General features: G+C 37.0%; 1 protein-coding gene across 5 annotated transcripts in view; it reads right to left on the bottom strand.

Annotated features, from left to right (window-relative positions):
* Window positions 1-1,233: 1,233 nt before the first annotated feature.
* Window positions 1,234-24,265, bottom strand: part of LOC126259322 (uncharacterized) — a 138,203-nt gene continuing 115,171 nt past the window's right edge. For 2 of the 5 annotated variants that reach the window (XR_007546499.1, XM_049956006.1), the window contains exon 4: window positions 12,265-12,963. Coding sequence is in view for 1 of the 5 variants with exons in the window: in XM_049956006.1 (XP_049811963.1) it covers window positions 12,919-12,963 (45 nt within the window). In the remaining 4 variants the exon portion in view is untranslated. Of the gene's footprint in view, window positions 1,444-12,264; window positions 12,964-24,265 lie in introns of those variants that run through there. The other 3 variants (XM_049956005.1, XR_007546498.1, XM_049956004.1) reach the window with 3 other exon arrangements.

Here is a 24,265-nt window from a genome sequence, read left to right as displayed (position 1 = left end):
AGTTCTTGCAGAACAATACGGTACTTGTGACACTATTTTTCAAATAAATTAAACAGACATTGTCATTAATTGTTCTAACACACGGCCTATCTGTGTTACACTTATTCCACTGTTAAGTTGATGCATTGTTGTTGATCTAACCAATACATGTTTCTCATCTGAAAATCTGCCGTGGACTGACTGTCTTGGGGCCAAAAATTGGCCCTTTATACATCCTCACAATAATAGGCACTGAAACTATACATTGTTCCATGTTTAACTTACAGAAATTAAAATTAAAACATACTTCATACAACTAACTGAATACATCGAAAAATTCCTTCTTTTTAATAGTTCCCTCTACCACAAAGGTTATTTGTTTAAATAACAAAATTAACATATATAGTTATACAAACAATACTTTTGACAAACCTGGTAATTATTTTGGAATTAATTAAGGGCTGGCTTTGCTAATGTTTTCAAATAGAGTCAAAGAAATATTTTAGGAATCCTAGTAGTTCCTCTTCCAAAGGTTTATAATTAGTACAGATTTATATTTGTTTATAAGCCAACAGTAGAATCTAAGTAACGAAACAATGACTGATTTCACCCTATAATGATCTGTAGCAAAAGATAGTAACTAGGAATGGTCAAAATAAATTAGGAAATTAATTACATACACAAAACTAAACACGAAATTACACCTGGTGCTATATTCCTTAATACTGAGGACAAGCCTTTCTCTTTTATGGAAATGCAGATTACACTCATGCATGTTAATGGCAATTAGGCAAAAATGAAAATAAAATTAATTTAAGGAGGCAGATGGCAAAACAGGAGAGGAAGTAAGAGATCCCAGCCTGCATCGTCACATTATCCCCTCATTGGATTGACCAGACAGATATTGCAAACAGCTAACTGGGCAATTCAATGACCACAAGTGAGCCCAGAAAGTGGGTTTAACATTCCACACACAAAATAATATTACCTAAGAAATCTCCTTATCAAAAGCTACAGTACATATGTTTTTCAGTTTCTACTTATATGAACTGGCCATTGAAAACCCCCCATACAAAATATTTACATATAATGTATTGTAAAAAGGCACAAAATATATTTTTAATAAAAATAGGCATCTTCATCATATGTGAGGTCCTTTTTGGATAAACAAACATTACATTCTAAGATACATATCACTTTGTACAAGTCCTTTTTTGCTTCAAAGAATAAATGATCATGAGTTGCAAAAAGTTAAACTGCACCGCACCTTGCAGTTCATTTTCAGACAGAAAGTTTCACTTTTTCAATGTTTAGTATTTTGTACAAGCACTTTCACTCTTTTAATGAGCTTTAACAGATTTTTTCACCAAGTCTTCCAAGCCTTCGACAGATCCAACTGGCAGTTAGTAAAGAAATGCACTGCTATTAGTTCCCTTGGAGGCGGTTCCCCACTGCCACAGTAACCTGAAAAGATTTGACAAAATACCCTACATTAACACACTCACTTTTACTTCTAACTAAGAACATGAGAAAAAAATGTTTCACACACTAATGGCAAACAATAGTCATTACTTCATAAATAAATACATTACACAATTCTCATAACATCACAGTAATTAGCACTAAAATTGCCTTTAGTACGAAAAGTGGGGACCAGTACACATTTTAAAACCAAGTTCACATTACATTACAACACATTACTCTAGGTCATAGCTCTGTCCCAAACTGGTTAAATTTGAAAGATTTCAGTTTATTTCCATTTGCAAAATCACTAATATGCCAAGTCCTGGTTTGAAATTCACACTATTTATGGATTCATATCCCCCCCATGAACCATGGACCTTGCCGATGGTGGGGAGGCTTGCGTGCCTCAGCGATACAGATAGCCGTACCGTAGGTACAACCACAACGGAGGGGTATCTGTTGAGAGGCCAGACAAACGCGTGGTTCCTGAAGAGGGGCAGCAGCCTTTTCAGTAGTCGCAGGGGCAACAGTCTGGATGATTGACTGATCTGGCCTTGTAACAATAACCAAAACGGCCTTGCTGTGCTGGTACTGCGAACGGCTGAAAGCAAGGGGAAACTACGGCCGTAATTTTTCCCGAGGGCATGTAGCTTTTACTGTATGATTAAATGATGATGGCGTCCTCTTGGGTAAAATATTCCGGAGGTAAAATAGTCCCCCATTCGGATCTCCGGGCGGGGACTACTCAAGAGGACGTCGTTATCAGGAGAAAGAAAACTGGCATTCTACGGATCGGAGCGTGGAAAGTCAGATCCCTTAATCGGGCAGGTAGGTTAGAAAATTTAAAAAGGGAAATGGATAGGTTAAAGTTAGATATAGTGGGAATTAGTGAAGTTCGGTGGCAGGAGGAACAAGACTTTTTGGTCAGGTGATTACAGGGTTATAAATACAAAATCAAATAGGGGTAATGCAGGAGTAGGTTTAATAATGAATAGGAAAATAGGACTGCGGGTAAGCTACTACAAACAGCATAGTGAACGCATTATTGTGGCCAAGATAGATACAAAGCCTACACCTACTACAGTAGTACAAGTTTATATGCCAATTAGCTCTGCAGATGACGAAGAAATTGAAGAAATGTATGATGAAATAAAACAAATTATTCAGATAGTGAAGGGAGACGAAAATTTAATAGTCATGGGTGACTGGAATTCGAGTGTAGGAAAAGGGAGAGAAGGAAACGTAGTAGGTTAATATGGATTGGGGCTAAGAAATGAAAGAGGAAGCCGCCTGGTAGAATTTTGCACAGAGCACAACCTAATCATAGCTAACACTTGGTTTAAGAATCATGATAGAAGGTTGTATACATGGAAGAACCCTGGAGATACTAAAAGGTATCAGATAGATTATATAATGGTAAGACAGAGATTTAGGAACCAGGTTTTAAATTGTAAGACATTTCCAGGGGCAGATGTGGACTCTGACCACAATCTATTGGTTATGACCTGTAGATTAAAACTGAAGAAACTGCAAAAAGGTGGGAATTTAAGGAGATGGGACCTGGATAAACTGAAAGAACCAGAGGTTGTACAGAATTTCAGGGAGAGCATAAGGGAACAATTGACAGGAATGGGGGAAAGAAATACAGTAGAAGAGGAATGGGTAGCTTTGAGGGATGAAGTAGTGAAGGCAGCAGAGGATCAAGTAGGTAAAAAGACGAGGGCTAGTAGAAATCCTTGGGTAACAGAAGAAATATTGAATTTAATTGATGAAGGGAGAAAATATAAAAATACAGTAAATGAAGCAGGCAAAAAGGAATACAAACGTCTCAAAAATGAGATCGACAGGAAGTGCAAAATGGCTAAGCAGGGATGGCTAGAGGACAAATGTAAGGATGTAGAGGCTTTTCTCACTAGGGGTAAGATAGATACTGCCTACAGGAAGATTAAAGAGACCTTTGGAGATAAGAGAACCACTTGTATGAACATCAAGAGCTCAGATGGAAAGCCAGTTCTAAGCAAAGAAGGGAAAGCAGAAAGGTGGAAGGAGTATATAGAGGGTCTATACAAGGGCAATGTACTTGAGGACAATATTATGGAAATGGAAGAGGATGTAGATGAAGATGAAATGGGAGATAAGATACTGCGTGAAGAGTTTGACAGAGCACTGAAAGACCTGAGTCGAAACAAGGCCCCCGGAGTAGACAACATTCCATTGGAACTACTGACGGCCTTGGGAGAGCCAGTCCTGACAAAACTCTACCATCTGGTGAGCAAGATGTATGAAACAGGTGAAATACCCTCAGACTTCAAGAAGAATATAATAATTCCAATACCAAAGAAAGCAGGTGTTGACAGATGTGAAAATTACCGGACAATCAGTTTAATAAGCCACAGCTGCAAAATACTAACACGAATTCTTTACAGACGAATGGAAAAACTGGTAGAAGCCGGCCTCGGGGAAGATCAGTTTGGATTCCGTAGAAATACTGGACCACGTGAGGCAATACTGACCTTACGACCTATCTTAGAAGAAAGATTAAGTAAAGGCAAACCTACGTTTCTAGCATTTGTAGACTTAGAGAAAGCTTTTGACAGTGTTGACTGGAAAACTCTCTTTGAAATTCTAAAGGTGGCAGGGGTAGAATAAAGGGAGCGAAAGGCTATTTACAATTTGTACAGAAACCAGATGGCAGTTATAAGAGTAGAGGGGCATGAAAGGGAAGCAGTGGTTGGGAAGGGAGTGAGACAGGGTTGTAGCCTCTCCCCGATGTTATTCAATCTGTATATTGAGCAAGCAGTAAAGGAAACAAAAGAAAAATTCGGAGTAGGTATTGAAATCCATGGAGAAGAAATAAAAACTTTGAGGTTCGCCGATGACATTGTAATTCTGTCAGAGACAGCAAAGGACTTGGAAGAGCAGTTGAATGGAATGGACAGTGTCTTGAAAGGAGGATATAAGATGAACATCAACAAAAGCAGAACGAGGATAATGGAATGTAGTCGAATTAAGTCGGGTGATGCTGAGGGAATTAGATTAGGAAATGAGACACTTAAAGTGGTAAAGGAGTTTTGCTATTTGGGGAGCAAAATAACTGACGATGGTCGAAGTAGAGAGGATACAAAATGTAGACTGGCAATGGCAAGGAAAGCGTTTCTGAAGAAGAGAAATTTGTTTACATTGAGTATAGATTTAAGTGTCAGGAAGTCATTTCTGAAAGTATTTGTATGGAGTGTAGCCATGTATGGAAATGAAACATGGACGATAAATAGTTTGGACAAGAAGAGAATAGAAGCTTTTCAAATGTGGTGCTACAGAAGAATGCTGAAGATTAGATGGGTAGATCACACAACTAATGAGGAGGTATTGAATAGAATAGGGGAGAACAGGAGTTTGTAGCACAACTTGACAAGAAGAAGGGATCGGTTGGTAGGACATGTTTTGAGGCATCAAGGGATCACAAATTTAGCATTGGAGGGCAGCGTGGTGGGTAAAAATCGTAGAGGGAGACCAAGAGATGAATACACTAAGCAGATTCAAAAGGATGTAGGTTGCAGTAGGTACTGGGAGATGAAGAAGCTTGCACAGGATAGAGCAGCATGGAGAGCTGCATCAAACCAGTCTCAGGACTGAAGACCACAACAACAACAAGCATCACGTTTCGATGAACCTCTGGCAAATGACTTTTTAACTTTGTCATTCCATGTTTCAGACAATGCATTAAATGCCCCAATGAAATCCAGTGGATGCACTTCCCCATATGGTTCAAAATTAATAAATTTCTTACAACTAACAAATGAAGGACTATTTGGGACACTACACACACTATGCTTTAGATCTTGTACCTCTTTCACCTTTTTCTCCATTTCAGCCAATTTTGAATATATATTTTTATTTACTTTTACCCTATTTTCATCACAAAATTTCCTGGCTGCTTTGACTTCATATTTACACTGTTTCTCGGAAGCCTCCACCCTCCAATTACAGTCATCGAAAAGTTTCTCTCTCTCTTCTACACATTTACTACCCATTAATGTTAATTTCTCATTAGTATTCTGTACTACTTTCTTTCTTTATCTTTTCATTACAATCTTTCACTACCGTCTCAACCTTCTTATTTAATTCTGAAAGATTAGAGTTGATTACCTTAATGTCCTTTTTAATTTCTTTCTTCAGTTTATCCTTTAATCTAGCCATGTCAGTTTTAATGCTATCAGTTTTATTTTCCACCCTACTAATGTCTTCTTTCATTCTCATACTGCTCAAACTCCTCATAATTTGCCTTACATCGCTTCCAATTTTCCGTCTGCCACAAACTTTTGTCTTTGCCGACTTGCGCTACTAGATTTTTCCTCCTTAGCCATAACGATTTCACCCATTTCAGTACCGTTTTCGTCCATTTCACTCACATCGCCACACAATGTAGATGATGCTTTTATCATCTCATCTACAATACGACTTGCATCCCCATCATTCAGAGTTACATTCATGTCTGATTTATAACCACTATCATTTACTGAATCAGTCCCCATTAAGCCTGTTCATTTAAAAATTTAACCTCTACAGCTCGGTCTCTGTTATCAGTCACATCACTCCCCAGGTGTCCATTCTCCCCCATCACACTGTCTTGTTCAATAAGGCCACTCATTATGTATCACTTAATATAAAACGGCTTTTGCTATGAATTACCTTATTTTTATTCTCTCGTCTCCTGCTGCTGTGGTTACTCCCATTCGTCCAAAACCTGCTTGTTTACATCAAGTGGGTTGAGTCCAGCTGGTGCGCTTATTGGCTGCTGTGGCTTCTCTTCATAACGGCTGTCCTGAAGAGCTTGATTTCTGGTTGGTTGCTGCGGCTGTCCTCCATAATGGCTGCTTTGACGAGCTGGATTCCAGATTGGCTGCTGAGTCCAACATTTATAATTGCTGCCTCCATAACTTGGCCAACGATCTCCTGTTGTTATGCTTTGTTGTTGATGCTTCCTATCGCATTACTTGTTCATGCACGATCAAATTTTCGGAATACTGTAATTACTTTTCACTGTCAGTCTGTTCACTGTTCTCAGTGGTACTGGTGCCACACATAATTTAAATTCAGTCACTCCATTCAAACTGCACTATTCAAAGTTTGTGAGTCCTTGTTTATTGTGTCCAAATAAAATAGTCCTCACCCGAAGGGATAGCATATGTGACGTTCGCCAGCTTTATTTCTTAGTTGACAGTCCTCGGTGTTGACATACTGTATTGTTATACTGGCTGAAAAATGAGGGTGAAAGTTCAAAACTGACTACTGTAAATGATGTAGCCGACAGTTGCACAATTGTGTTTCACAGTTATTTACTTTCACCGTTCACAAACCCCTCAATATTACACAATTATATGGTCAGTTCACTATTGGTAAATGTTGACAAGCCTCATTAATAGGTTGCAGGTAACATCAGCATACTGCTACAATGGTTTGCTGTTGAAAATCTATGAGCAGTAAACACCTATCCACACAGTTCACAGTTCTTGCAGAATAATACGGTACATGTGACACTATTTTTCAAATAAATTAAACAGACATTGTCATTAACTGTTCTAACACATGTCCTATTTGTGTTACACTTATTCCACTGTTAAGTTGATGCATTGTTGTCGATCTAACCAATACATGTTTCACGTCTGAAAATCTGCCGTGGACTGACTGTCTCAGGACCAAAAATCGGTTCTTTATATATCCTCACAATAACAGGTACTGAAACTACACCTTGTTCAATGTTTACGTTACAGAAATTACAATTAAAACGTAACTCATACAACTAAATGAATACATTGAAAAATTCCTTCTTTTTAATAGTTCCTTCCACCACAAAGGATAGGCTGAATTATTTGTTTAAATAATGAAATTAACATATATAGTTATACAAACAATACTTTTCGCAAACCTGGTCATTATTTTGGAATTAATTAAGGGCTGGCTTTGCTAATGTTTTCAAATAGAGTCAAAGAAATATTTTAGGAATCCTAGTAGTTCCTCTTCAAAATGTTTATAATTAGTAAAGATTTTATATTTGTTTACAAGTCAACAGTAGAATCTAAGTAACGAAACAATGACTGATTTCACCCTATAATGATCTGTAGCAGAAGATAGTAACTAGGAATGGTCAAAATAAATTAGGAAATTAATTACATACACAAAACTAAACACGAAATTACACCTGGTGCTATATTCCTTAAGACTGAGGACCAGCCTTTCTCTTTTATTGAAATGCAGATTACACTCGTGCATGTTGATGGCAATTAGGCAAAAATGAAAATAAAATTAATTTAAGGCGGTAGATGGCAAAACAAGAGAGGAAGTAAAGAAATCCAAGCTTACTTCGTCACAAGAGTGATCAGGTAACTACATTAATGCTGTTATATTATACACAAATTTCTTCAATGTGTCAGTGGGATGTTGACAATACCAGCTGACTTGAGTTTTTTTTTTTTTTTTTTTTTCAGTTCTATTATTGCTTTTGTGACAATTTCTGCTTAGAGTGTTAAAATACACTGACTCTGAACAAATTTCTTAACTAAATTTGGCAGATGTAGCTTTCAGTTTAAACTGCATCTTACCACATCTTCTGCAGTGCTTGTGAAGAAACTATTAAACAAGTTTACCACTGCTGTGGGATTATCTATTTATTTGCTCTCTTGCATTAACGTAATAATCATACCTGTGTTATTAATTTCAACATTTTCCTTATTTCAGATTTTCTACATTGTGGTTACTTTGTACGCTGCATAGTTTATACAGGGTGAACATTTGGAAATGCCTCATTGTCACTGTAGATGGCGCTCATGAATGACAGTTCCTCTGACCATGTGGCATGTATTCCTTGTGTGTTGCGGGCTGATTGACGCAACACACTATATGCAGCAGAATGGTCCGGTATTCATGTCAGAAACTAGCAAAGATAGTGTCTGTGTACAGACAAGCAGATGGAAACGGCCGAGAGGCAGCATGGTGTGGTGGCCCGGTGTAATGTTCAGCTCCCTCTATACAGCTTAAGCGTTTTCGTGGACTTACTTGTTGAAGAATGCTGGTTCTGCTTTCTAGCAGCGCCAATGTCTTATGCTAGCACCGGACGCTTCTCCAAAGATTTCACTGCTAGGAAGGGGAAATTTTCACTCTTTCACTCTCTCTCTTCTTATTTAAAAATACCCTACTCGTGGAATATCATTCAATGCACCAGAACGTATTTATTTTCACTTTGTAAAAAAAAAAACAACTAAACACTATGATGTAAGCCCACACATTACTGGGCACCCAAGATCAGTTAATTACACATTTTTGAACACAATTAAAACAAGCTTTTATCGTGGCTAACTATCCACGTCCAGTCCACGTACTCTCAACAGCAGTTCAACGTCTAATAAAAAGTTACTATCTCGAGTCACTCCATTTGTTTTTCAACAATACAAAGCTACATTACTCCTTGCAGCCGGCCACGGAGCTTCCAGGCCGTATGTGTTTATTCTTGGCAGATTGCACTGAACACTTGCCAGCGCCAACGAATTTTCTCCCTTCCAGTTTCGCCTGCACAAACAATAAATGGGTGCAGTATCCCATGCTCATCCTTACGCCCTGTTTTAAAATAACGCGTGTTCTAAACGGCTGGAACACAAGTGTCTCCAGACTTTCGTAAAATTCTGGAGACACTACAACAGCAATACCAAAACAAGTACCGTCACAGACACCAACAACATCACACAACATTTCAAGCCTTTTTTGGGTGTTTGAGATCATGGGCCCTTTCAGCAGATGAATGTGCAGAGAGGCCGCAGACTGTGCATACACCAGATTTGGAGGACCGCTTTGTAACGGATATTGAGACGAACCCCAGTACAAGCGCCAGGCAAGTGGCCCACCAATGTGGTTTAAGTCAAAGTACGATTATGTGTGTCCTGCATGATAACCACTACTATCCCTATCACCTGCAATCCCATGAAGGCCACTTTGTGTATCTGTTGTGACGTGGATGCGATGCAGCTCTGTACCGCATTCCAGAACTATTTGTTGTCTTTGCACACACCATCCATTTCCGAACACATGTTCATAGGACCTTTTTTCCTCTATTTCCCACCAGAATCTGCCCATGCAGTTTGTCAGTTTTATTAATGGTCACTATGCATTCTTTTAGCAAGTCGAATAACTTTTGTTTAGCATTTTTATATATATTTTGTAGTAACTGTGTAGCTCCGGTGATGTATAGGTCTGTCTATACAGTTTCTGTAGAAGTCACTTTCAGGCAAGAGGTTATTAAGGTTATTATCTCTGTCGTGATCCATTTGGATACCTTGATTTAGCAGTTACAATTTTTAGGGGAAAATTAATTTGAAAGTAGGCTAGTGGATTAAAATTTATATGAAAATAGAAAATTTTTCATTTCTTTTACAACTTCTGCCTCCAAAAGATGTATGAAAACATGTAAAATATGCAACATGGATGCAGAAGACTAGTACTGATTGAAAGTAATATGTAAGTTTAAAGGTTTTGTAATTCAACAGCATTAATTTTGTATTCTCTGTACCTGGAACAAATTTTTTTCATCCTTTCATTCATGTAACAGTGTCTTTGGTTTGTCTAGTATAATTACTAGTAACACATTGGCTTCTTATATGAATTCTTTAAAAAAATATGAAATCACAAAGTGTACAGTAAGACTACTCACCAGGTACTAAGCCTTTGGTAGCCTAGTAGTTGCTCAATGACAGTTGTCTTCGAGCTGCTGAAGAATCTAATTAACATATGTCAAATACTGCACACCACACTGCAGTAATTAATTTTCAATCTATTCATTTTCATTTATAATCACTCTTCCTTCACTCGCACCCGCTTAGTCATAAACAATAGTCTAAATATTTGCACCACATTACTAAACTACACTAATAAGTACCATGTCACACAGTTCGCTGGTGGCAGATGAATACATGAATTTAAACTATTTGGTCTTGAAATGTACATTTGATGGCTAAATACCTACTAATTCATGTACATAGTCTCACATAGTACCTGTACTACAGAATGACTTTCACAATGAACTGCTGACTCAATACAGATTGTTAACTTTCCGATGCCCAACCATGGATTGACTATGACGCTGTGTGCCATGCCTATTTAGAGATGAGTGAAGTATGAATAATGATAAAATGTTGAAATACAGAGCTACTATATTTTGAATAGTATGGTAACATAAAAATCAGAGGCATTTAAAGATGCAGATACAATAGGCAAGGAGCAAGTCTAACTATGAGCCATATGAAAGACAAAATTATAAATACTATTTTATGAGTATGATTTCTATACACATGGGGATTCACAAACATCAGCAAAAAGTTTTGAGGAAGTCAAAACTGAATATTTAACAAACTAACAAGTTATTTTAATGACAGTAGACATTTTTGGAAACAGGAAGCTCTGTGCTAGAAAATTATGGCACAGAATTTTGGAAAGAATTGCTATTCAAGACCAATAAATTTTTAAATGCTAATATATTTTAAAATAAAGTTTCTGAAAAGGTATCACTTGCTGAAAAGATGAGAATGAGAGCTAAAGAAAACAAAATTACATTGACATTAAGGGCAGTATAAGAACAGTAGGATGTCTTGCCTTGCTAGGTTAGAGTGTATGTTTTACAACATGAAAAACCGGAGAGGGAGGGAGGGGGAGAGGGAGGGGAGAGGGAGGGGGAGAGAGAAGGGGAGGGGGAGGGAGGGGAGAGGGGGAGGGAGGGGGGGGAGAGAGAGAGAGAGAGAGTTGTAGTGTCTAACGCAATTAAAACAGAAGTCCAGTGGTTGAAGTAAGAAGATTGATGTTGAAACACGAAAGACGAAAGTATTCAAAATTATTTTTTCTAGCAAATAATTTCAACATGGTATAGTTTGGGTATGTGGAAGAAATCTTATAGTTCTATCACACTGCATATTTATGATAAGGCATACAAGTTTGACAGAAATTATAATGATAATACCTTTACTATTAGAGTTCAAAAGAAATGATCTGCTGTAGGTACAATATTAACAGTGCAGTGAACAGCCAACAGTCACATTATAGAATCATCTGAAGAAATAATTTCTCTATTAAGGGAAGTGTAGACTGGGTTTCTCTGTTTAGCAACAAGAGGTAATGACTTCTGAATATCTTTAAAGTGAGTTGGCAAAATCAGTTAACACTTTTTGTTAGGCTTGACAATAAGGCCCACTTGATAACAACACGAAATATTGGATTTATATCATGACAAATAAAGGATATGTGATGATATTGTTTGGTGCCTCAGAGTCTACAAACCAGAGACACTTTCACCAAGGCGTGCAGCTCACTTAAGTTTCATTCAATTTTTTTATGGACATTGCTACAGCCCTTGCAATTCAGGCCAAGGAAGATCTGTTTTCTGCTGTGCCCACTGCTGCACTTAATGTTTGCTGACCTTAATGCTGACACCACAAATTCTAATGCTCCTTCATTGCAATATGCAGAGAGGGGTACCAATATATAGTGCTTGTCTTTACTTTCTGCTGTCTTGTGATGATTTTCTAGTGTACCCTCAAAATAAACTGGAAAACAAAACATTAGCATGCAAAATATTATCAACACCTTGAGGTTAGAAGTATATTTACTGTTGCAAAGCATCTGCACGTAATTCAAAAAGTTGGAGTGTGATCGTGATTTACGTATGTGCAACATACAAAACATTTTCCACACACATTTTGCAATACTGTACAAATTTTGGAATTAAGTTTCACACTTCAAGAAATATTAAGTAAGACAGAACTTCAGAGGTGACTTTTTTTATTTATCTTTCACTTCTAGAAATCGTGTACACATATTCATGAATTACAAATACATGTTTGCATCAAGGATGGCTATTTTCTCAGTAAAATATTTCTAAATATTTTATAATCTGTTGATTTCTATCCCGTTGTATGCATACATTTACACAAATCTTGTGTATATACTAGCATGTAAAAAACAACTGAATTTGCTTCTACAAAAGCAACAAATTTTCTTTGCGTGGTTTATGGCACACATATAGAGCAATTAAAATTTTAAGTAGTGCTAAGAAAATGTCCTTTACTGATATATACAGAGTTTTCATTAATGACACTTCGTAACATTTGATGTACAAAAGTAAAAATGACAATTCACCATTTTGTCAGTGGCAGTGCTACAATTTTAATTACGATGTATGTCTTGTCTGCTTTCTGAGAAGGAGATACATGTCTGTAATGCACGACACATTTACTATGCGACACATTTGATAATTATTTACAACAGATTTGTGCAATTTTATTGTGTTAGCACACTTTCACTCTTCTCCTTCTCTTATTAAACACTGAAAAGAGCCTTCTCCTGCCTGTTTTAATGAATAAGTTCAGATAGTGCGTTACATCAACATTCTCAATATTTCAAAGACATAGTTGGCTTCTCAGTGTCTCATGCTTCACAGAGTTAAACTCCATAAATAATGCAGACTTGATTTAACCTTTTTGTTTGCTGAAAGAGAAAGCATGATATATTATCAGTGATGTACATGCAGTTTTGCTAACAGAGAATATCACTGGCAGGGGGTAACTTATTTAACAGTATACTACCAATGTGATTGACCAGACAGCACTACCAACTTTCTCTGATATTTACACTGCTAGAAACCATGCATGCAGAACATTTCATACCTTCAGTTTTTTAAAAAAAAAAAATAGGATCTTAAGTACACACAACTCATTATGGTTTGAATACTGGTTTTCAAAATTCTATTTTGTACAACAGAGGGAGAGTATTTTTAGTCATTACTCCGACTGCAATTGCAAATGGAGTCTTCAAAAAATGAGAGTGACGTTACTCGTGGACAAACATTTCAAAAATATGCACAGACTTGAAAAAAGTTCAACAACAATACAAATTATCAGTATTCCATTAACAGAGTGAGAGGAAAAAAATTGGAATAACTTAAAGATAACAAAAGTAATACACTGTAAAAGAATAGATATGTCAACATATATGTTTTAAATGAAAGTGAAGACCTTTAAGACATTACTGAAACAGTAATGATAACAACTCGCTGAATATGAACAGCTAAGGTGACGAGTTGCAGACTTGCACATAAACAAGGCTTCCTCTGCTTTCTCTCCCCTCCCATCTTACCATCGATTAATTGCAGCCATTTCTGATAATCTTTTTTTGTCAAAGTAGTAGTGTTCCATATTCATAATAGAAACAAGGTCTCAGACTTGTTTATGTGCCTCTTAACAACTCAGCACCTCAAGTATTAGGTCAGTTGCTAACATTACTCCTTAGATCATTTATATTTGACAAGGACTTTCTGTTATGATCTGTAAGACAGGCATGTTAAGTATCAGGAATCAAACTATGGGAGGTGAATATAACGAAGGGGGGGGGGGGGGGGGGGAGTGGTGTGTGACAAAGAAGGATAAGTCAGATTTACAATACATTTACGGTAAGATCAACTGTATTAAGGGGAGTTGGAATGCCCTATCTCGCCAATGTTAAATTTGCTAACTTTGTGTACCTTTTTCTTTGGAACTATTATCTTCAGAACTTTGAAATTCTGGCAGAGGTTTTCAGCATATATTGTGAGCCCACTGAACTAGAACCAATGTTTTCTTTTTGTTGGTATAGTATTTATGAATTTTTTACCATTAAGCCATTTTTTATTGGAAAAAGTATAACATAAACTTCCCTAGTTCAGAGAATAAGCCAGTTCTTGTCATGATTCTAGTTCAGTGGCCTCTTTGAACTGTTTTGCAGCATTTCTGAAAATTTGAATGTTGTTGGTTGAGTGGTTTATGAGATAAAGGTACATGTAACACTAAAAATGTCAAATGCCAGAAAATGCGATTAAAGTAATTTATTATGAAAATTCACAAATACCTTTTATTCTATTATCAAAAGTGTCCAGCAGAGTAATCAGGGTCATCTTCTAGTTCTTCTTCTTCACCTAGAAGCTTTCTTCTCCTTGCTGCCCTTGCTTTTTTTGTATTAAATTCAGCTGCATACTGAGCCTTCCTTACTCGCACGCTGTCCAGAAGCTGAAGACCTCTGATGGTGTTGATACCAGGAGCAATGCCGAGCCTTGCCATGACCTTTAGCCTACCCATATGACCATCATTGAATGAAATAACAGCATCACTGACTCCCCATTTCAATGTTTTTATCCCAACAAATACATTCTTAGGTACACGAGTCCAAATGAGGTTGTTGAACGACTCGTTTTGATTCTGGGTACAACCATGAAGACATTTTCGCAGAAGATCAGGATGCCCCAAGTCTCTATATATTGGTTTAATTACTTCCATAACAGCCAATGGAATATAATTTTTATGGTGATAAGGATCCCCAGTAGCTTGAGATTTTCTATAATTGCACCATGACTGAGGACCATCTGGACAAGCAAAATGTTGAGGATTATCATCAGTTGATGATCGATGTAAATATGTGGCCCATACAGCTTGTCTCATTTCCTGCAAATTATTTGCATTATTTCTTATTGCCATACCATAGTATTGTTGTAATTCATTTATAATTTTATCTGACAGGCGACCTCTAATGGTTTTACCATCTGACAAAATTTTGTCCTTCAGATTCTGTTTCAGTTTCCTTAGACGAGTGCCCATTCGTTTCTGAACATGACCGACACATTCTAGTTTAGTTATTGTCTTATTGACATATGGCATGGATTCTGTAACACTTTTGTATGCCTTGGAGTCCCCATCTCCAAGGAATTTTGTGTAAAATACTCCCCGTTCTTTTTCTGATCTGCTAAACATTTTCACAGCAGCGGCAGCCTCCATGCCTCCACTCGTACCTTCATAATTCTTGCTACATATGTGAGCTGCTTCTATCTTACCAGATGCACAATGGTAACAATGTTTAGTGAGCACTTCATAGTCCAAAACTTTACCGCTGTCCACACTAGTAACAGTAGCAACAGCATTTTTGGATGTGTGACCCCTTTTCTGCCAGGTTCCATCAAAAGCAACAGGGATATCTGGGTTTCCTTCATTTATATATTTTGCTTCACTGGCAGCAGCTTTCATTGATAAATCTGCTACAGACTGAACAGCATCTCCTATCACTTCAGTGTAATTGTCAATTTTAGCAGGTGGAGGTGGAAGATTCATTATGGCACAAAATGTTTGAGCAGCAGTATGTCCTTTACCAATTGCTCTCATTGCATACATTAGCCTGATATTACTCTCAAACAAATTGCTACTGCATGTTTTAGAGCTCCAAAAACAGGTCTCATTTTCACAACTGGCACAAACTATAGCAATTTTGCAGGAAAGTCCTATAGATTTTGTTATGTTCATATCAAAAGAACCTCCACAAAGATTACAACACAAACATTTCTTCATAAACTCAGTAAAAACAGGAAAGTCGACTAAAACATATTGTTCATTAGAAGCTTCATCTGTAATTTCACTTGCACAGTTTGATAACTTCTTTTTTGATGCACTGGTGGGCGTGTCTCCTTCACACATCTCAGCTGTACAAACGTCAGAACTTTCACCAGCATCAACAGGTGCTGAAGCAGAATCACTTGAACAAACGTTATTTGTAAATCTATTACCGCGAAACTTTCGCTTTTTAAATAATGATGCACTCCTAGGCATCGTAGAAACTACGCACTCACCACTGAAAGTCAAAACAAGACAGATAACAAACTCCAAATGAGCGACAAACTAAACTCGAGGCTCAAAACAAACACTCACAGATCAAAAACTGAACAATAAACACAGCTAGTCGTAAAAACAATGGTACCTATGGAAGGATCAAAGATTCTACAACTGAAGAGTGAAATCCACAGCCTTCTATATGTAATGTTTTCGGAAATGCGAAGATTTAAATGTGTACAAATCACAAGATGGGTAACTTTGCTGGGCGCACATGTAATTTTGAAAAATTAAATAAAAATACTTCCAATTGGAATTTCTTAACAAATTTTGCACCATTTTAAGCAGAAAATTTCAAATTAAGTTATAAGGTTAAAAACTGAAAATGTGAATTTTTTCCATTTTCCGGCATTCCAACTCCCCTTAAGCAGACTCATTCAATTCACTATAAAGTATGAAAAGAGGTGGTGGTGCAGTAGGGAGAAGTAGAAGTAGACTAGCACAAGCAACAGGTCCCTTAAATAAAAGGATCTTTAGTATTAAAGTAATAGTTTTGGAATAAGTGTGAAGTTTTTCAGCCCATAAACTTAGAGCATGCTTTGGCATGACTGACAGACCTGAACTTGTGAACATATAATTCTTTTCAGGTGTGATATTACAAGAGTATCCTAAAAAGTCAAATGAAGCAGTAAGATCAGAAATGTAATGGCTCCGAGCACTATGGGACTTAACATCTGAGGTCATCAGTCCCCTAGAACTTAGAACTACTTAAACCTAACTAACCTAAGGGCAACACACACATCCATACCTGAGGCAGGATTCGAACCTGAGGCAGGATTCGAACCTGCGACCATTGCGGTCACGCGGTTCCAGACTGAAGCGCCTAGAAATTTAATTCTTTTATTGTATTTTTTAGTGTAGTCATAAAGCACTTTGCCTACACTCTAAGATCACAAATGAGAACATCCTTGGAAGAGGTGATGAGAAGTTTGTAGACATTGTTACAGAGAGACTGAACACAGGTTATTGAACACCAACTGGGACACTAAGGTCTCCTGAGGCATAATAACTGACAGAAAAATCAATGGGAATGACTGATGTATATAAACAACTTGTGAAAGATGTTGACTGTGAGACCTATATGGTAATGACGGATACGAAGAATGGCGTTCTCCTGCTAATCATAATGCTGCCAACCAAGCTTCAAACTTAATAAATGAAGGAAGAACACCTCTAGTCACCAATTTTTTTTTAAATTTGCTACCACCGTTATTATGCAGAACAGTACACAGTGTTGAGGCAAAGTATTCCTTATTTTGAGGGGTGGAGTATGGACTAAAACAAGACAAAAATATCCAGTAAACATGGACTTTTAAATGCATACCTTAAGAGCTATGAGGAGTTTTTCATCTTCGATACTGTGAAACATCTCCTCTACAGTCTTTGCTGTTATGAACGATCTACAGAAGGCAGTAAACAAATGAAGACTCACTCCTCTGTTACTGTCCACAGATACAGCACTAAATATCTGATAATACTGTTACCATATTCACTTTTCTGAGTAAGTGCAGCACATACATTATTTCTAACAGGGCAAGTTTGTGATTGATAAGTTTTTGAAATGCTTTTACATTGCACTGTTAGCTTTGCATTTATGAGCATAATGGAAGCCTATAATTTCACACAGAAAATGGCAAACAAGACAATATTTTATGGTCTGGCAAATGAAAGCAACTGTTGAGCCCATGTTTTGAATGCTGAAAAAATGTCCAGAATGCAAGGCACTATGTACACAATTACTGTATATTTCAGCGGATAAGATGACCTTTATATAAGGTGAGGTACAAATGTCGAAGATGTATAGTTTTACCGTATGCTCTTCCTATAAGATGATGCCCAAATTATCAATGGCCTGTAAATTTAGTTTAGAACATTGATCATCTGGGTGATAATAATAGGCGACCCTGAGTACTTATGAAAGTGTTATATTGGCTATTCAGTTTTGTGGGCATACCCCTCTCTACTAGTAAGCAACTGATACACCTGCACATGACATAAAGCAAAAGCCTCCTTCAGCATCGTTACAGTTCTGTCTGTAGAAGCACATGCCAAATAACGAACTCATATGTACAGCTAACAAGTATTGCTGCAGGTAATGTAGTGTGTTCAAACTGTTTGTACTGTAAGTGTAATCAGTGTAAAATTTGTAAAGTGTGCGCTGAATGGCTGAACCAACAAAAGAAGGTCATAAAACAGGCTAAAGAATCGAACAACTGTGCTGCAAAAAGGGCTTTCGATATAATAGAGATGATGGTAAGAGACTGGCGAAAGAGTGAAGATGCTATTTAAAAAAAATTAAAAAGTTTTCTATGAGGAGAGGAATAACTTTCTGTCTAGATTTAGAAAGTAGTGTTGCAGAATGGGTACAGGAACAGTGACATAACTGTTATGTTGTTAGAAGAAATATGATTACGGCTTATGCATTGAAGTGGGCATGAGCCAATCCAGAGCACAGCAAATAATTTAAATCACCAGTAGGTTTGTGCAACTGTCTCACAAACAATTAAAAAAAATGTAGTTGTTTTGTTTATTTACACATCAAGTTCTGTAGGACCAAATTGAGGAGCAAATCTCCAAGGTCATGGAATGTGTCAGTACATGGCTCTGAGCACTATGGGACTTAACAGCTGAGGTCATCAGTCCCCTAGAACTTAGAACTACTTAAACCGAACTAACCTAAGGACATCACACACAGCCATGCCCGAGGCAGGATTCGAACCTGCGACCGTAGCAGTCGCACGGTTCCGGACTGCGCGCCTTGAACCGCAAGACCACCGCGGCCGGCCTCTGTCAGTACATGAAATTACAACATAAAAGTAATAACAGTTAAAAATAAATGTTTATGAACCTGAAAAATGTCAGTCCACAAGTTTAAGTAAATGCAATCAACAGTGCAATAAGCTTAACTCTTCAAGGAACTCCGACAGAATAGAAGGAGTGACCCATGAGGAAACTATTCAGTTTCAATTTGAAAGCACGTGGATTACTGCTAAGATTTTTGAATTTGAGTGGCAGCTTACTGAAAATGGATGTAGCAGTATAGTGCACACCTTTCTGCACAAGAGTTAAGGAAGTCTGATCCAAATGCAAGTTTGATTTCTGCTGAGTATTAACTGCGTGAAAGCTATTCATTCTTGGGAATAAGTTAATACTGTCAACAAGAAATGACAGAAAGGAATATATATATATATTCCGAGGCCAAAGCCAAAATACCCACTCGTGAACAGGGGTCGACAAGAGGTTCGTGAACTTACACCACTTATTGCCCGAACCACCCATATCTGAGCCAAAAATATACTTTTAGAATGGGAAGAGCTACCCCAAAGTATAATACCATATGACATAATTTTCGTGCCAAATGATCACTCACTTCAGATACCGTTCGAATAGTAAAAATGCAAGCATTAAGTCTTACTGTTCAGTTTCACGAATCATATGCCCATTCCGTGAAATTAAAATGTCAGGTTCTGTTGAATTGTGTGTTAACAACTGTAAAAACTGAGTCTTACTGTGATTTAGCATTAGTTTATTTTCTACAAGTCATGTACTGCACTATTTGAAACCAAGCCAATGTTGCACACAACATCCTTTACTACTAAACTAGGACAAATATTTTAGAGTTACTCGTAATACTAGAGAGCATATCATTTATATAAATAAAGAACAGGAGTGGCCCCAACATTGATCCCTGGGGCACCCCCCCCCCCCCCACTTGACCATACCCCACTCCGATCCCACATCACAGCCATTATCAACATTGTGAATAATGACCTTTTGCTGTCTGTTGCTAAAGTAAGAGGTGAATCAATTATGAGCTACTCCCCGTATTCCATAATGGTCCAACTTTTGGAGAAATATTTTGTGATCAACACAATCAAATGCCTTAGTTAAATAAAAAAAGGTGCATAGCATTCGAAACCTTTTGTTTAACCCATTCAGTACCTCACAGAGAAAAGAGAATATAGCATTTTCGGTTGTTAAATAGACTTCTAAATCCAAACTGTACATTTGATAGCAAATCGTGTGATATAAAACGATCAATTATCCTTACATACACAGCCTTTTCAATAACTTAGCAAATACTGATGGCATAGAAACAGGCCTAAAATTGTCTACATTATCCATTTCTCCCTTTTATAAAGCGGCTTTACTACTGAGTACTTTAATCTTTCAGGAAACTGACCATTCTTAAAGGAAAAATTACAAATATGGCTAAATACAGAGCTAATATGTGCAGCACAGTACTTTAATATTCTGCTAGGAACTCCATCGTAACCATGAGAGTCCTTAATCTTCAGTGATTTAATTATTGACTCAATCTCCCCCTTGTTTGTATCACAGAGGTGTTTTTCAGACATAAATCTTGGACAGGCATTTTCCAAGAAAGTTATGTGATGCCCTGTAGAAACTAAATTCTTAATTAATTCATAAGCAATGCTCAGAAAATGATTGTTAAAAACTGTACATATATCTGATTTATCAGTAACAGAAATATATTTACTAGGAACTGACTTTATATCGTCGACATTGTGCTGATGACCAGACATTTCCTTCACAACTGACCATATGGTTTTAATTTTATCCTGTGAATTAGCTATTCTATTTGCATACCACATACTCCTTGACTGTTTGTAATGGGCTATGTAGCTTGATTGCGGCTACTTCTAACATTTTGATATAATTCCCACTTTGTTCTACATGATATCCTTATCCCACTAGTCACCAACCCGGGCTGTCTATTACTGCTAGTACCCTGATTAGAACATTCAAATGGAAAGCAACTCTCAAAGAGCATGAGAAATGTGTTAAGGAAACCATTATATTTATCATCTATGTTATTGGCACTATAAACATCCTGCCACTCTTGTTCCTTGATGAGGTTTAAGAAACTCTTTATTGCTGTTGGATTAACTTTTCTACATAGTTTGTAATTACATGTGACATTTGTTTGAGTACAAAAGCCTTTTAGTGTTAAAATTTTTGCATCATGGTCTGAAAGGCCATTCATCTTGTAATGAAGAATGAATAAAAATATTGTCTATGGCTGTGCTACTGTTCCCCTGCACCCTAGTTGGAAAAAACACAGTCTGCATCAGATCATATGAATTTAGGAGATCTACCAACATCCTTTTTCTTGCTCCATATATAACTAATTTTTGGCACTTCCTACTTCTCTAGCTTGAGCAGAAATGCTCTGAAGTCAAAGTTAGGGGACCTACAAACAACAAAAATTAGAAGTTTAGTTTCACTAAATCCAACTGCCCCTGCACAACATTCAAATATCTGTTCAGTGCAGTGCCGTGATACATCTATGGACTCAAATGGAATATTGTTTTTTTTATGTACATAGCCACTCCCCCACCCTGCAAGGAACTCCTGGAAAACAGCCAGCTAATCTGTATCCTGGTAAAGGAAACCTCTGAACTGCCAGATTATTTAAGCGGTGCTCCAACATGCCAATAATTTCATAGTCAACATCTAAAAGCAGTTCACTAACTTTATCTCTAATACCTCTTATATTTTGATGAAATATGCTGATTCCTTCTCTGCTTGGAAACATGACATCCTCTGAAGGTGAGCCTTAGTTAGAGGGACTTCCTTTACACAGGTATACCTATCAGCTGACTTCAATCTAACAAAGATGCACCTCTAACAACAACTACTAACATGGAAGAAAACAAAAATTGCACAGAAATTATCGAAACACCTCAACCATAAAGTTATAAATTTTTGTAAGTTTGTTATTCGTATGAGGTAAAAATAGAACTTACACTATCTTATATTGGGAAATTTGGATGAAACACCAATGAACTTTGATATGATAAACAACAGCTCTGTGGAAACAAAAGACATAAAAACTGTTTAAGTCAGAAGTACAGATAATGAAACGACCAGATTTACTGTAGTGTTAACATGCATGGCACATGGAACAAAGCTATTTTCAAGAGGAAACCATTCCTAAAACAAAATTTCCACCAGACATTTTTATATATTTTCACAAAAAGGAATGGCTGGATGGACAAGAATGGTGTAAAATTATGGATGTAAAATGTGTGGCAGAGGCGACCAAGTGCTCTACAAAATCATTCAAGTTTGTTCGTATGGAGGCATGTTTCGCAATCACATAACTGATAATACCAAAAATCACATAGCACGAAGCAATACTAAGATTGCTATTATACCGGATGGTTTGATTTTGATGCTACAACCTTTAAATGTATCTCTGAATAAACCATTCAAAACCATGTGTGTGAACAATGGGACAAGTGGATGATGAGTGGCGAAAAGTCAAGTACAAAAGATGGAGCTGTGCAGACTGCATCACTTGATGTTTTGAGTGATTTCATGATCAAATCATGTGAAAAAGTGAAAATGGAAATAGTGATTAAATCCTTCAATAAGTGTGGAATTTCCAGTGCTATGGATGGCACTGAGGACAGTTTGTTATCAGATACTGATGATGAAGTGGAAATCGATTCACATGGTGTAGAACGGGACCCATATAACGAACTTGTCAACAATGAAAGTGAGGATTACCTGAGGAGCTGCTATCGTTAGATGATGACTGTGAGGATTTTGCAGCATTTTACATTCATTGATGAATGATTTCTTTTATAATGATTTGAATTTATATAAATTTCAGTCTATGTTTTATATTTGTCACGTAAGACGACCCCAATTTGAGTGTGTTGTTGCTGTTTTTTTTTTTTTTATGCTTGAACCATCTTATATCTGTTGAAATATATGGTACTTAGCTGTCTTTACCTGTGACTAGCAGACTCGGGCTCCAATAACAGCGGATTGGGGCAGACCTCGTACCCCTCTTACTTCTGCTGTGGAGAGGAGTATTGCAATGAGTGGAAGAAGTTCAACACCTACTGGAGTAAGTCATCCTCTAGTCTGCGAAATCTTGCATGAATAATTGGTATATAACATGTAGCATGTCCAAGCCCTTCAGCCACAAGATCAGCCTGCCAGAATGCAGATCTGCCAATCGCTGTTGCAAAGATACGGTGAAAATCCACTTTTCACATCAAAGAAAATGTTAACAGATGAGGCTGGTTTCACATGAGATAGGATTGTCAATTTTCATAACCAGCACATGTGTGGTGGTGTAAATCCACACGACATAGGTGAAGAAGCAATGCATCAGTGCCAGTTTTCAATTAATTTATGGGCAGGAATCATTGGTGGTACTAACAGGGTGTAACATCCACAAGATAAATTTTAGCTACAGTGTGATGAGAGGAAATTATGCCTCTAACAATTATAAACATTATCTATCAAACCTATAAAAAAACAGTGAAATAAAACAAAACAATGATAAATATTAATTATTTATATAATATTTTATGATGTAATTTGATATATCAATGTGTATCATACAAAGACAATGATAATTGTAAATTCCTTTCACGATCTGCGTTCGTCTTCCTTTGTTTTTACCTTTTTTTCGTTGGCTTTTGTAGGTTGCGGACGCGAGACGCATATCAAACTGAGGTCTGTTAAGAAATTGTAATTATTTGTTAATTATTACTTGAGAATAGAGTTCATTATTATTATAAATATGAGTGAATAATTATTTGTAACTTTAATTCCTCTCTCAATAAGCATTATCTGTGTTAAGTATTTCTTTGCACTGCAAGGAGCACAGCCATTGATGATAGCGATTTGTATCACATTTTTACCTGTGTTTCTCACGAAAGTATCAAAGGTTTGCTTGATGAAAATTAGGCTAAATAGTGCAAAATATAGAAGTAAAGTTTAATAAGCATTAATTCAAATACTTAACCTGTTAAAAGGAAATTTGCTCTAACAATAGAAAGTATGTCAATTGTCTGCCACCATCTTAACAATTATCTCAGTGCCAAATTCAAATTAAGCAACTCTGCAGACATAAATGCCGAAGGCAATAAAAATGTGTAAAAATAAATGTGCACTGGTGGTCCTGAACTCATTTTAATGAAAATAATTCGAATCAGATTGGTTCTTTAAAAAATAGTGCTCATAGCACGATCCATATAACAAACTTTTCTTGCTGATGGATGGAGCAGAAATTGATTATGCATGAGTTGCGAAGAATATTGTTTCAGGTAACATACGTC

This window comes from Schistocerca nitens, chromosome 5 (assembly GCF_023898315.1).
Source record: "Schistocerca nitens isolate TAMUIC-IGC-003100 chromosome 5, iqSchNite1.1, whole genome shotgun sequence".
In the NCBI taxonomy this organism is placed as follows: Eukaryota; Metazoa; Arthropoda; class Insecta; order Orthoptera; family Acrididae; genus Schistocerca; species Schistocerca nitens.
Note: the sequence above shows the minus strand (reverse complement) of the source record. Positions and strands in the feature narration are given on the sequence as shown.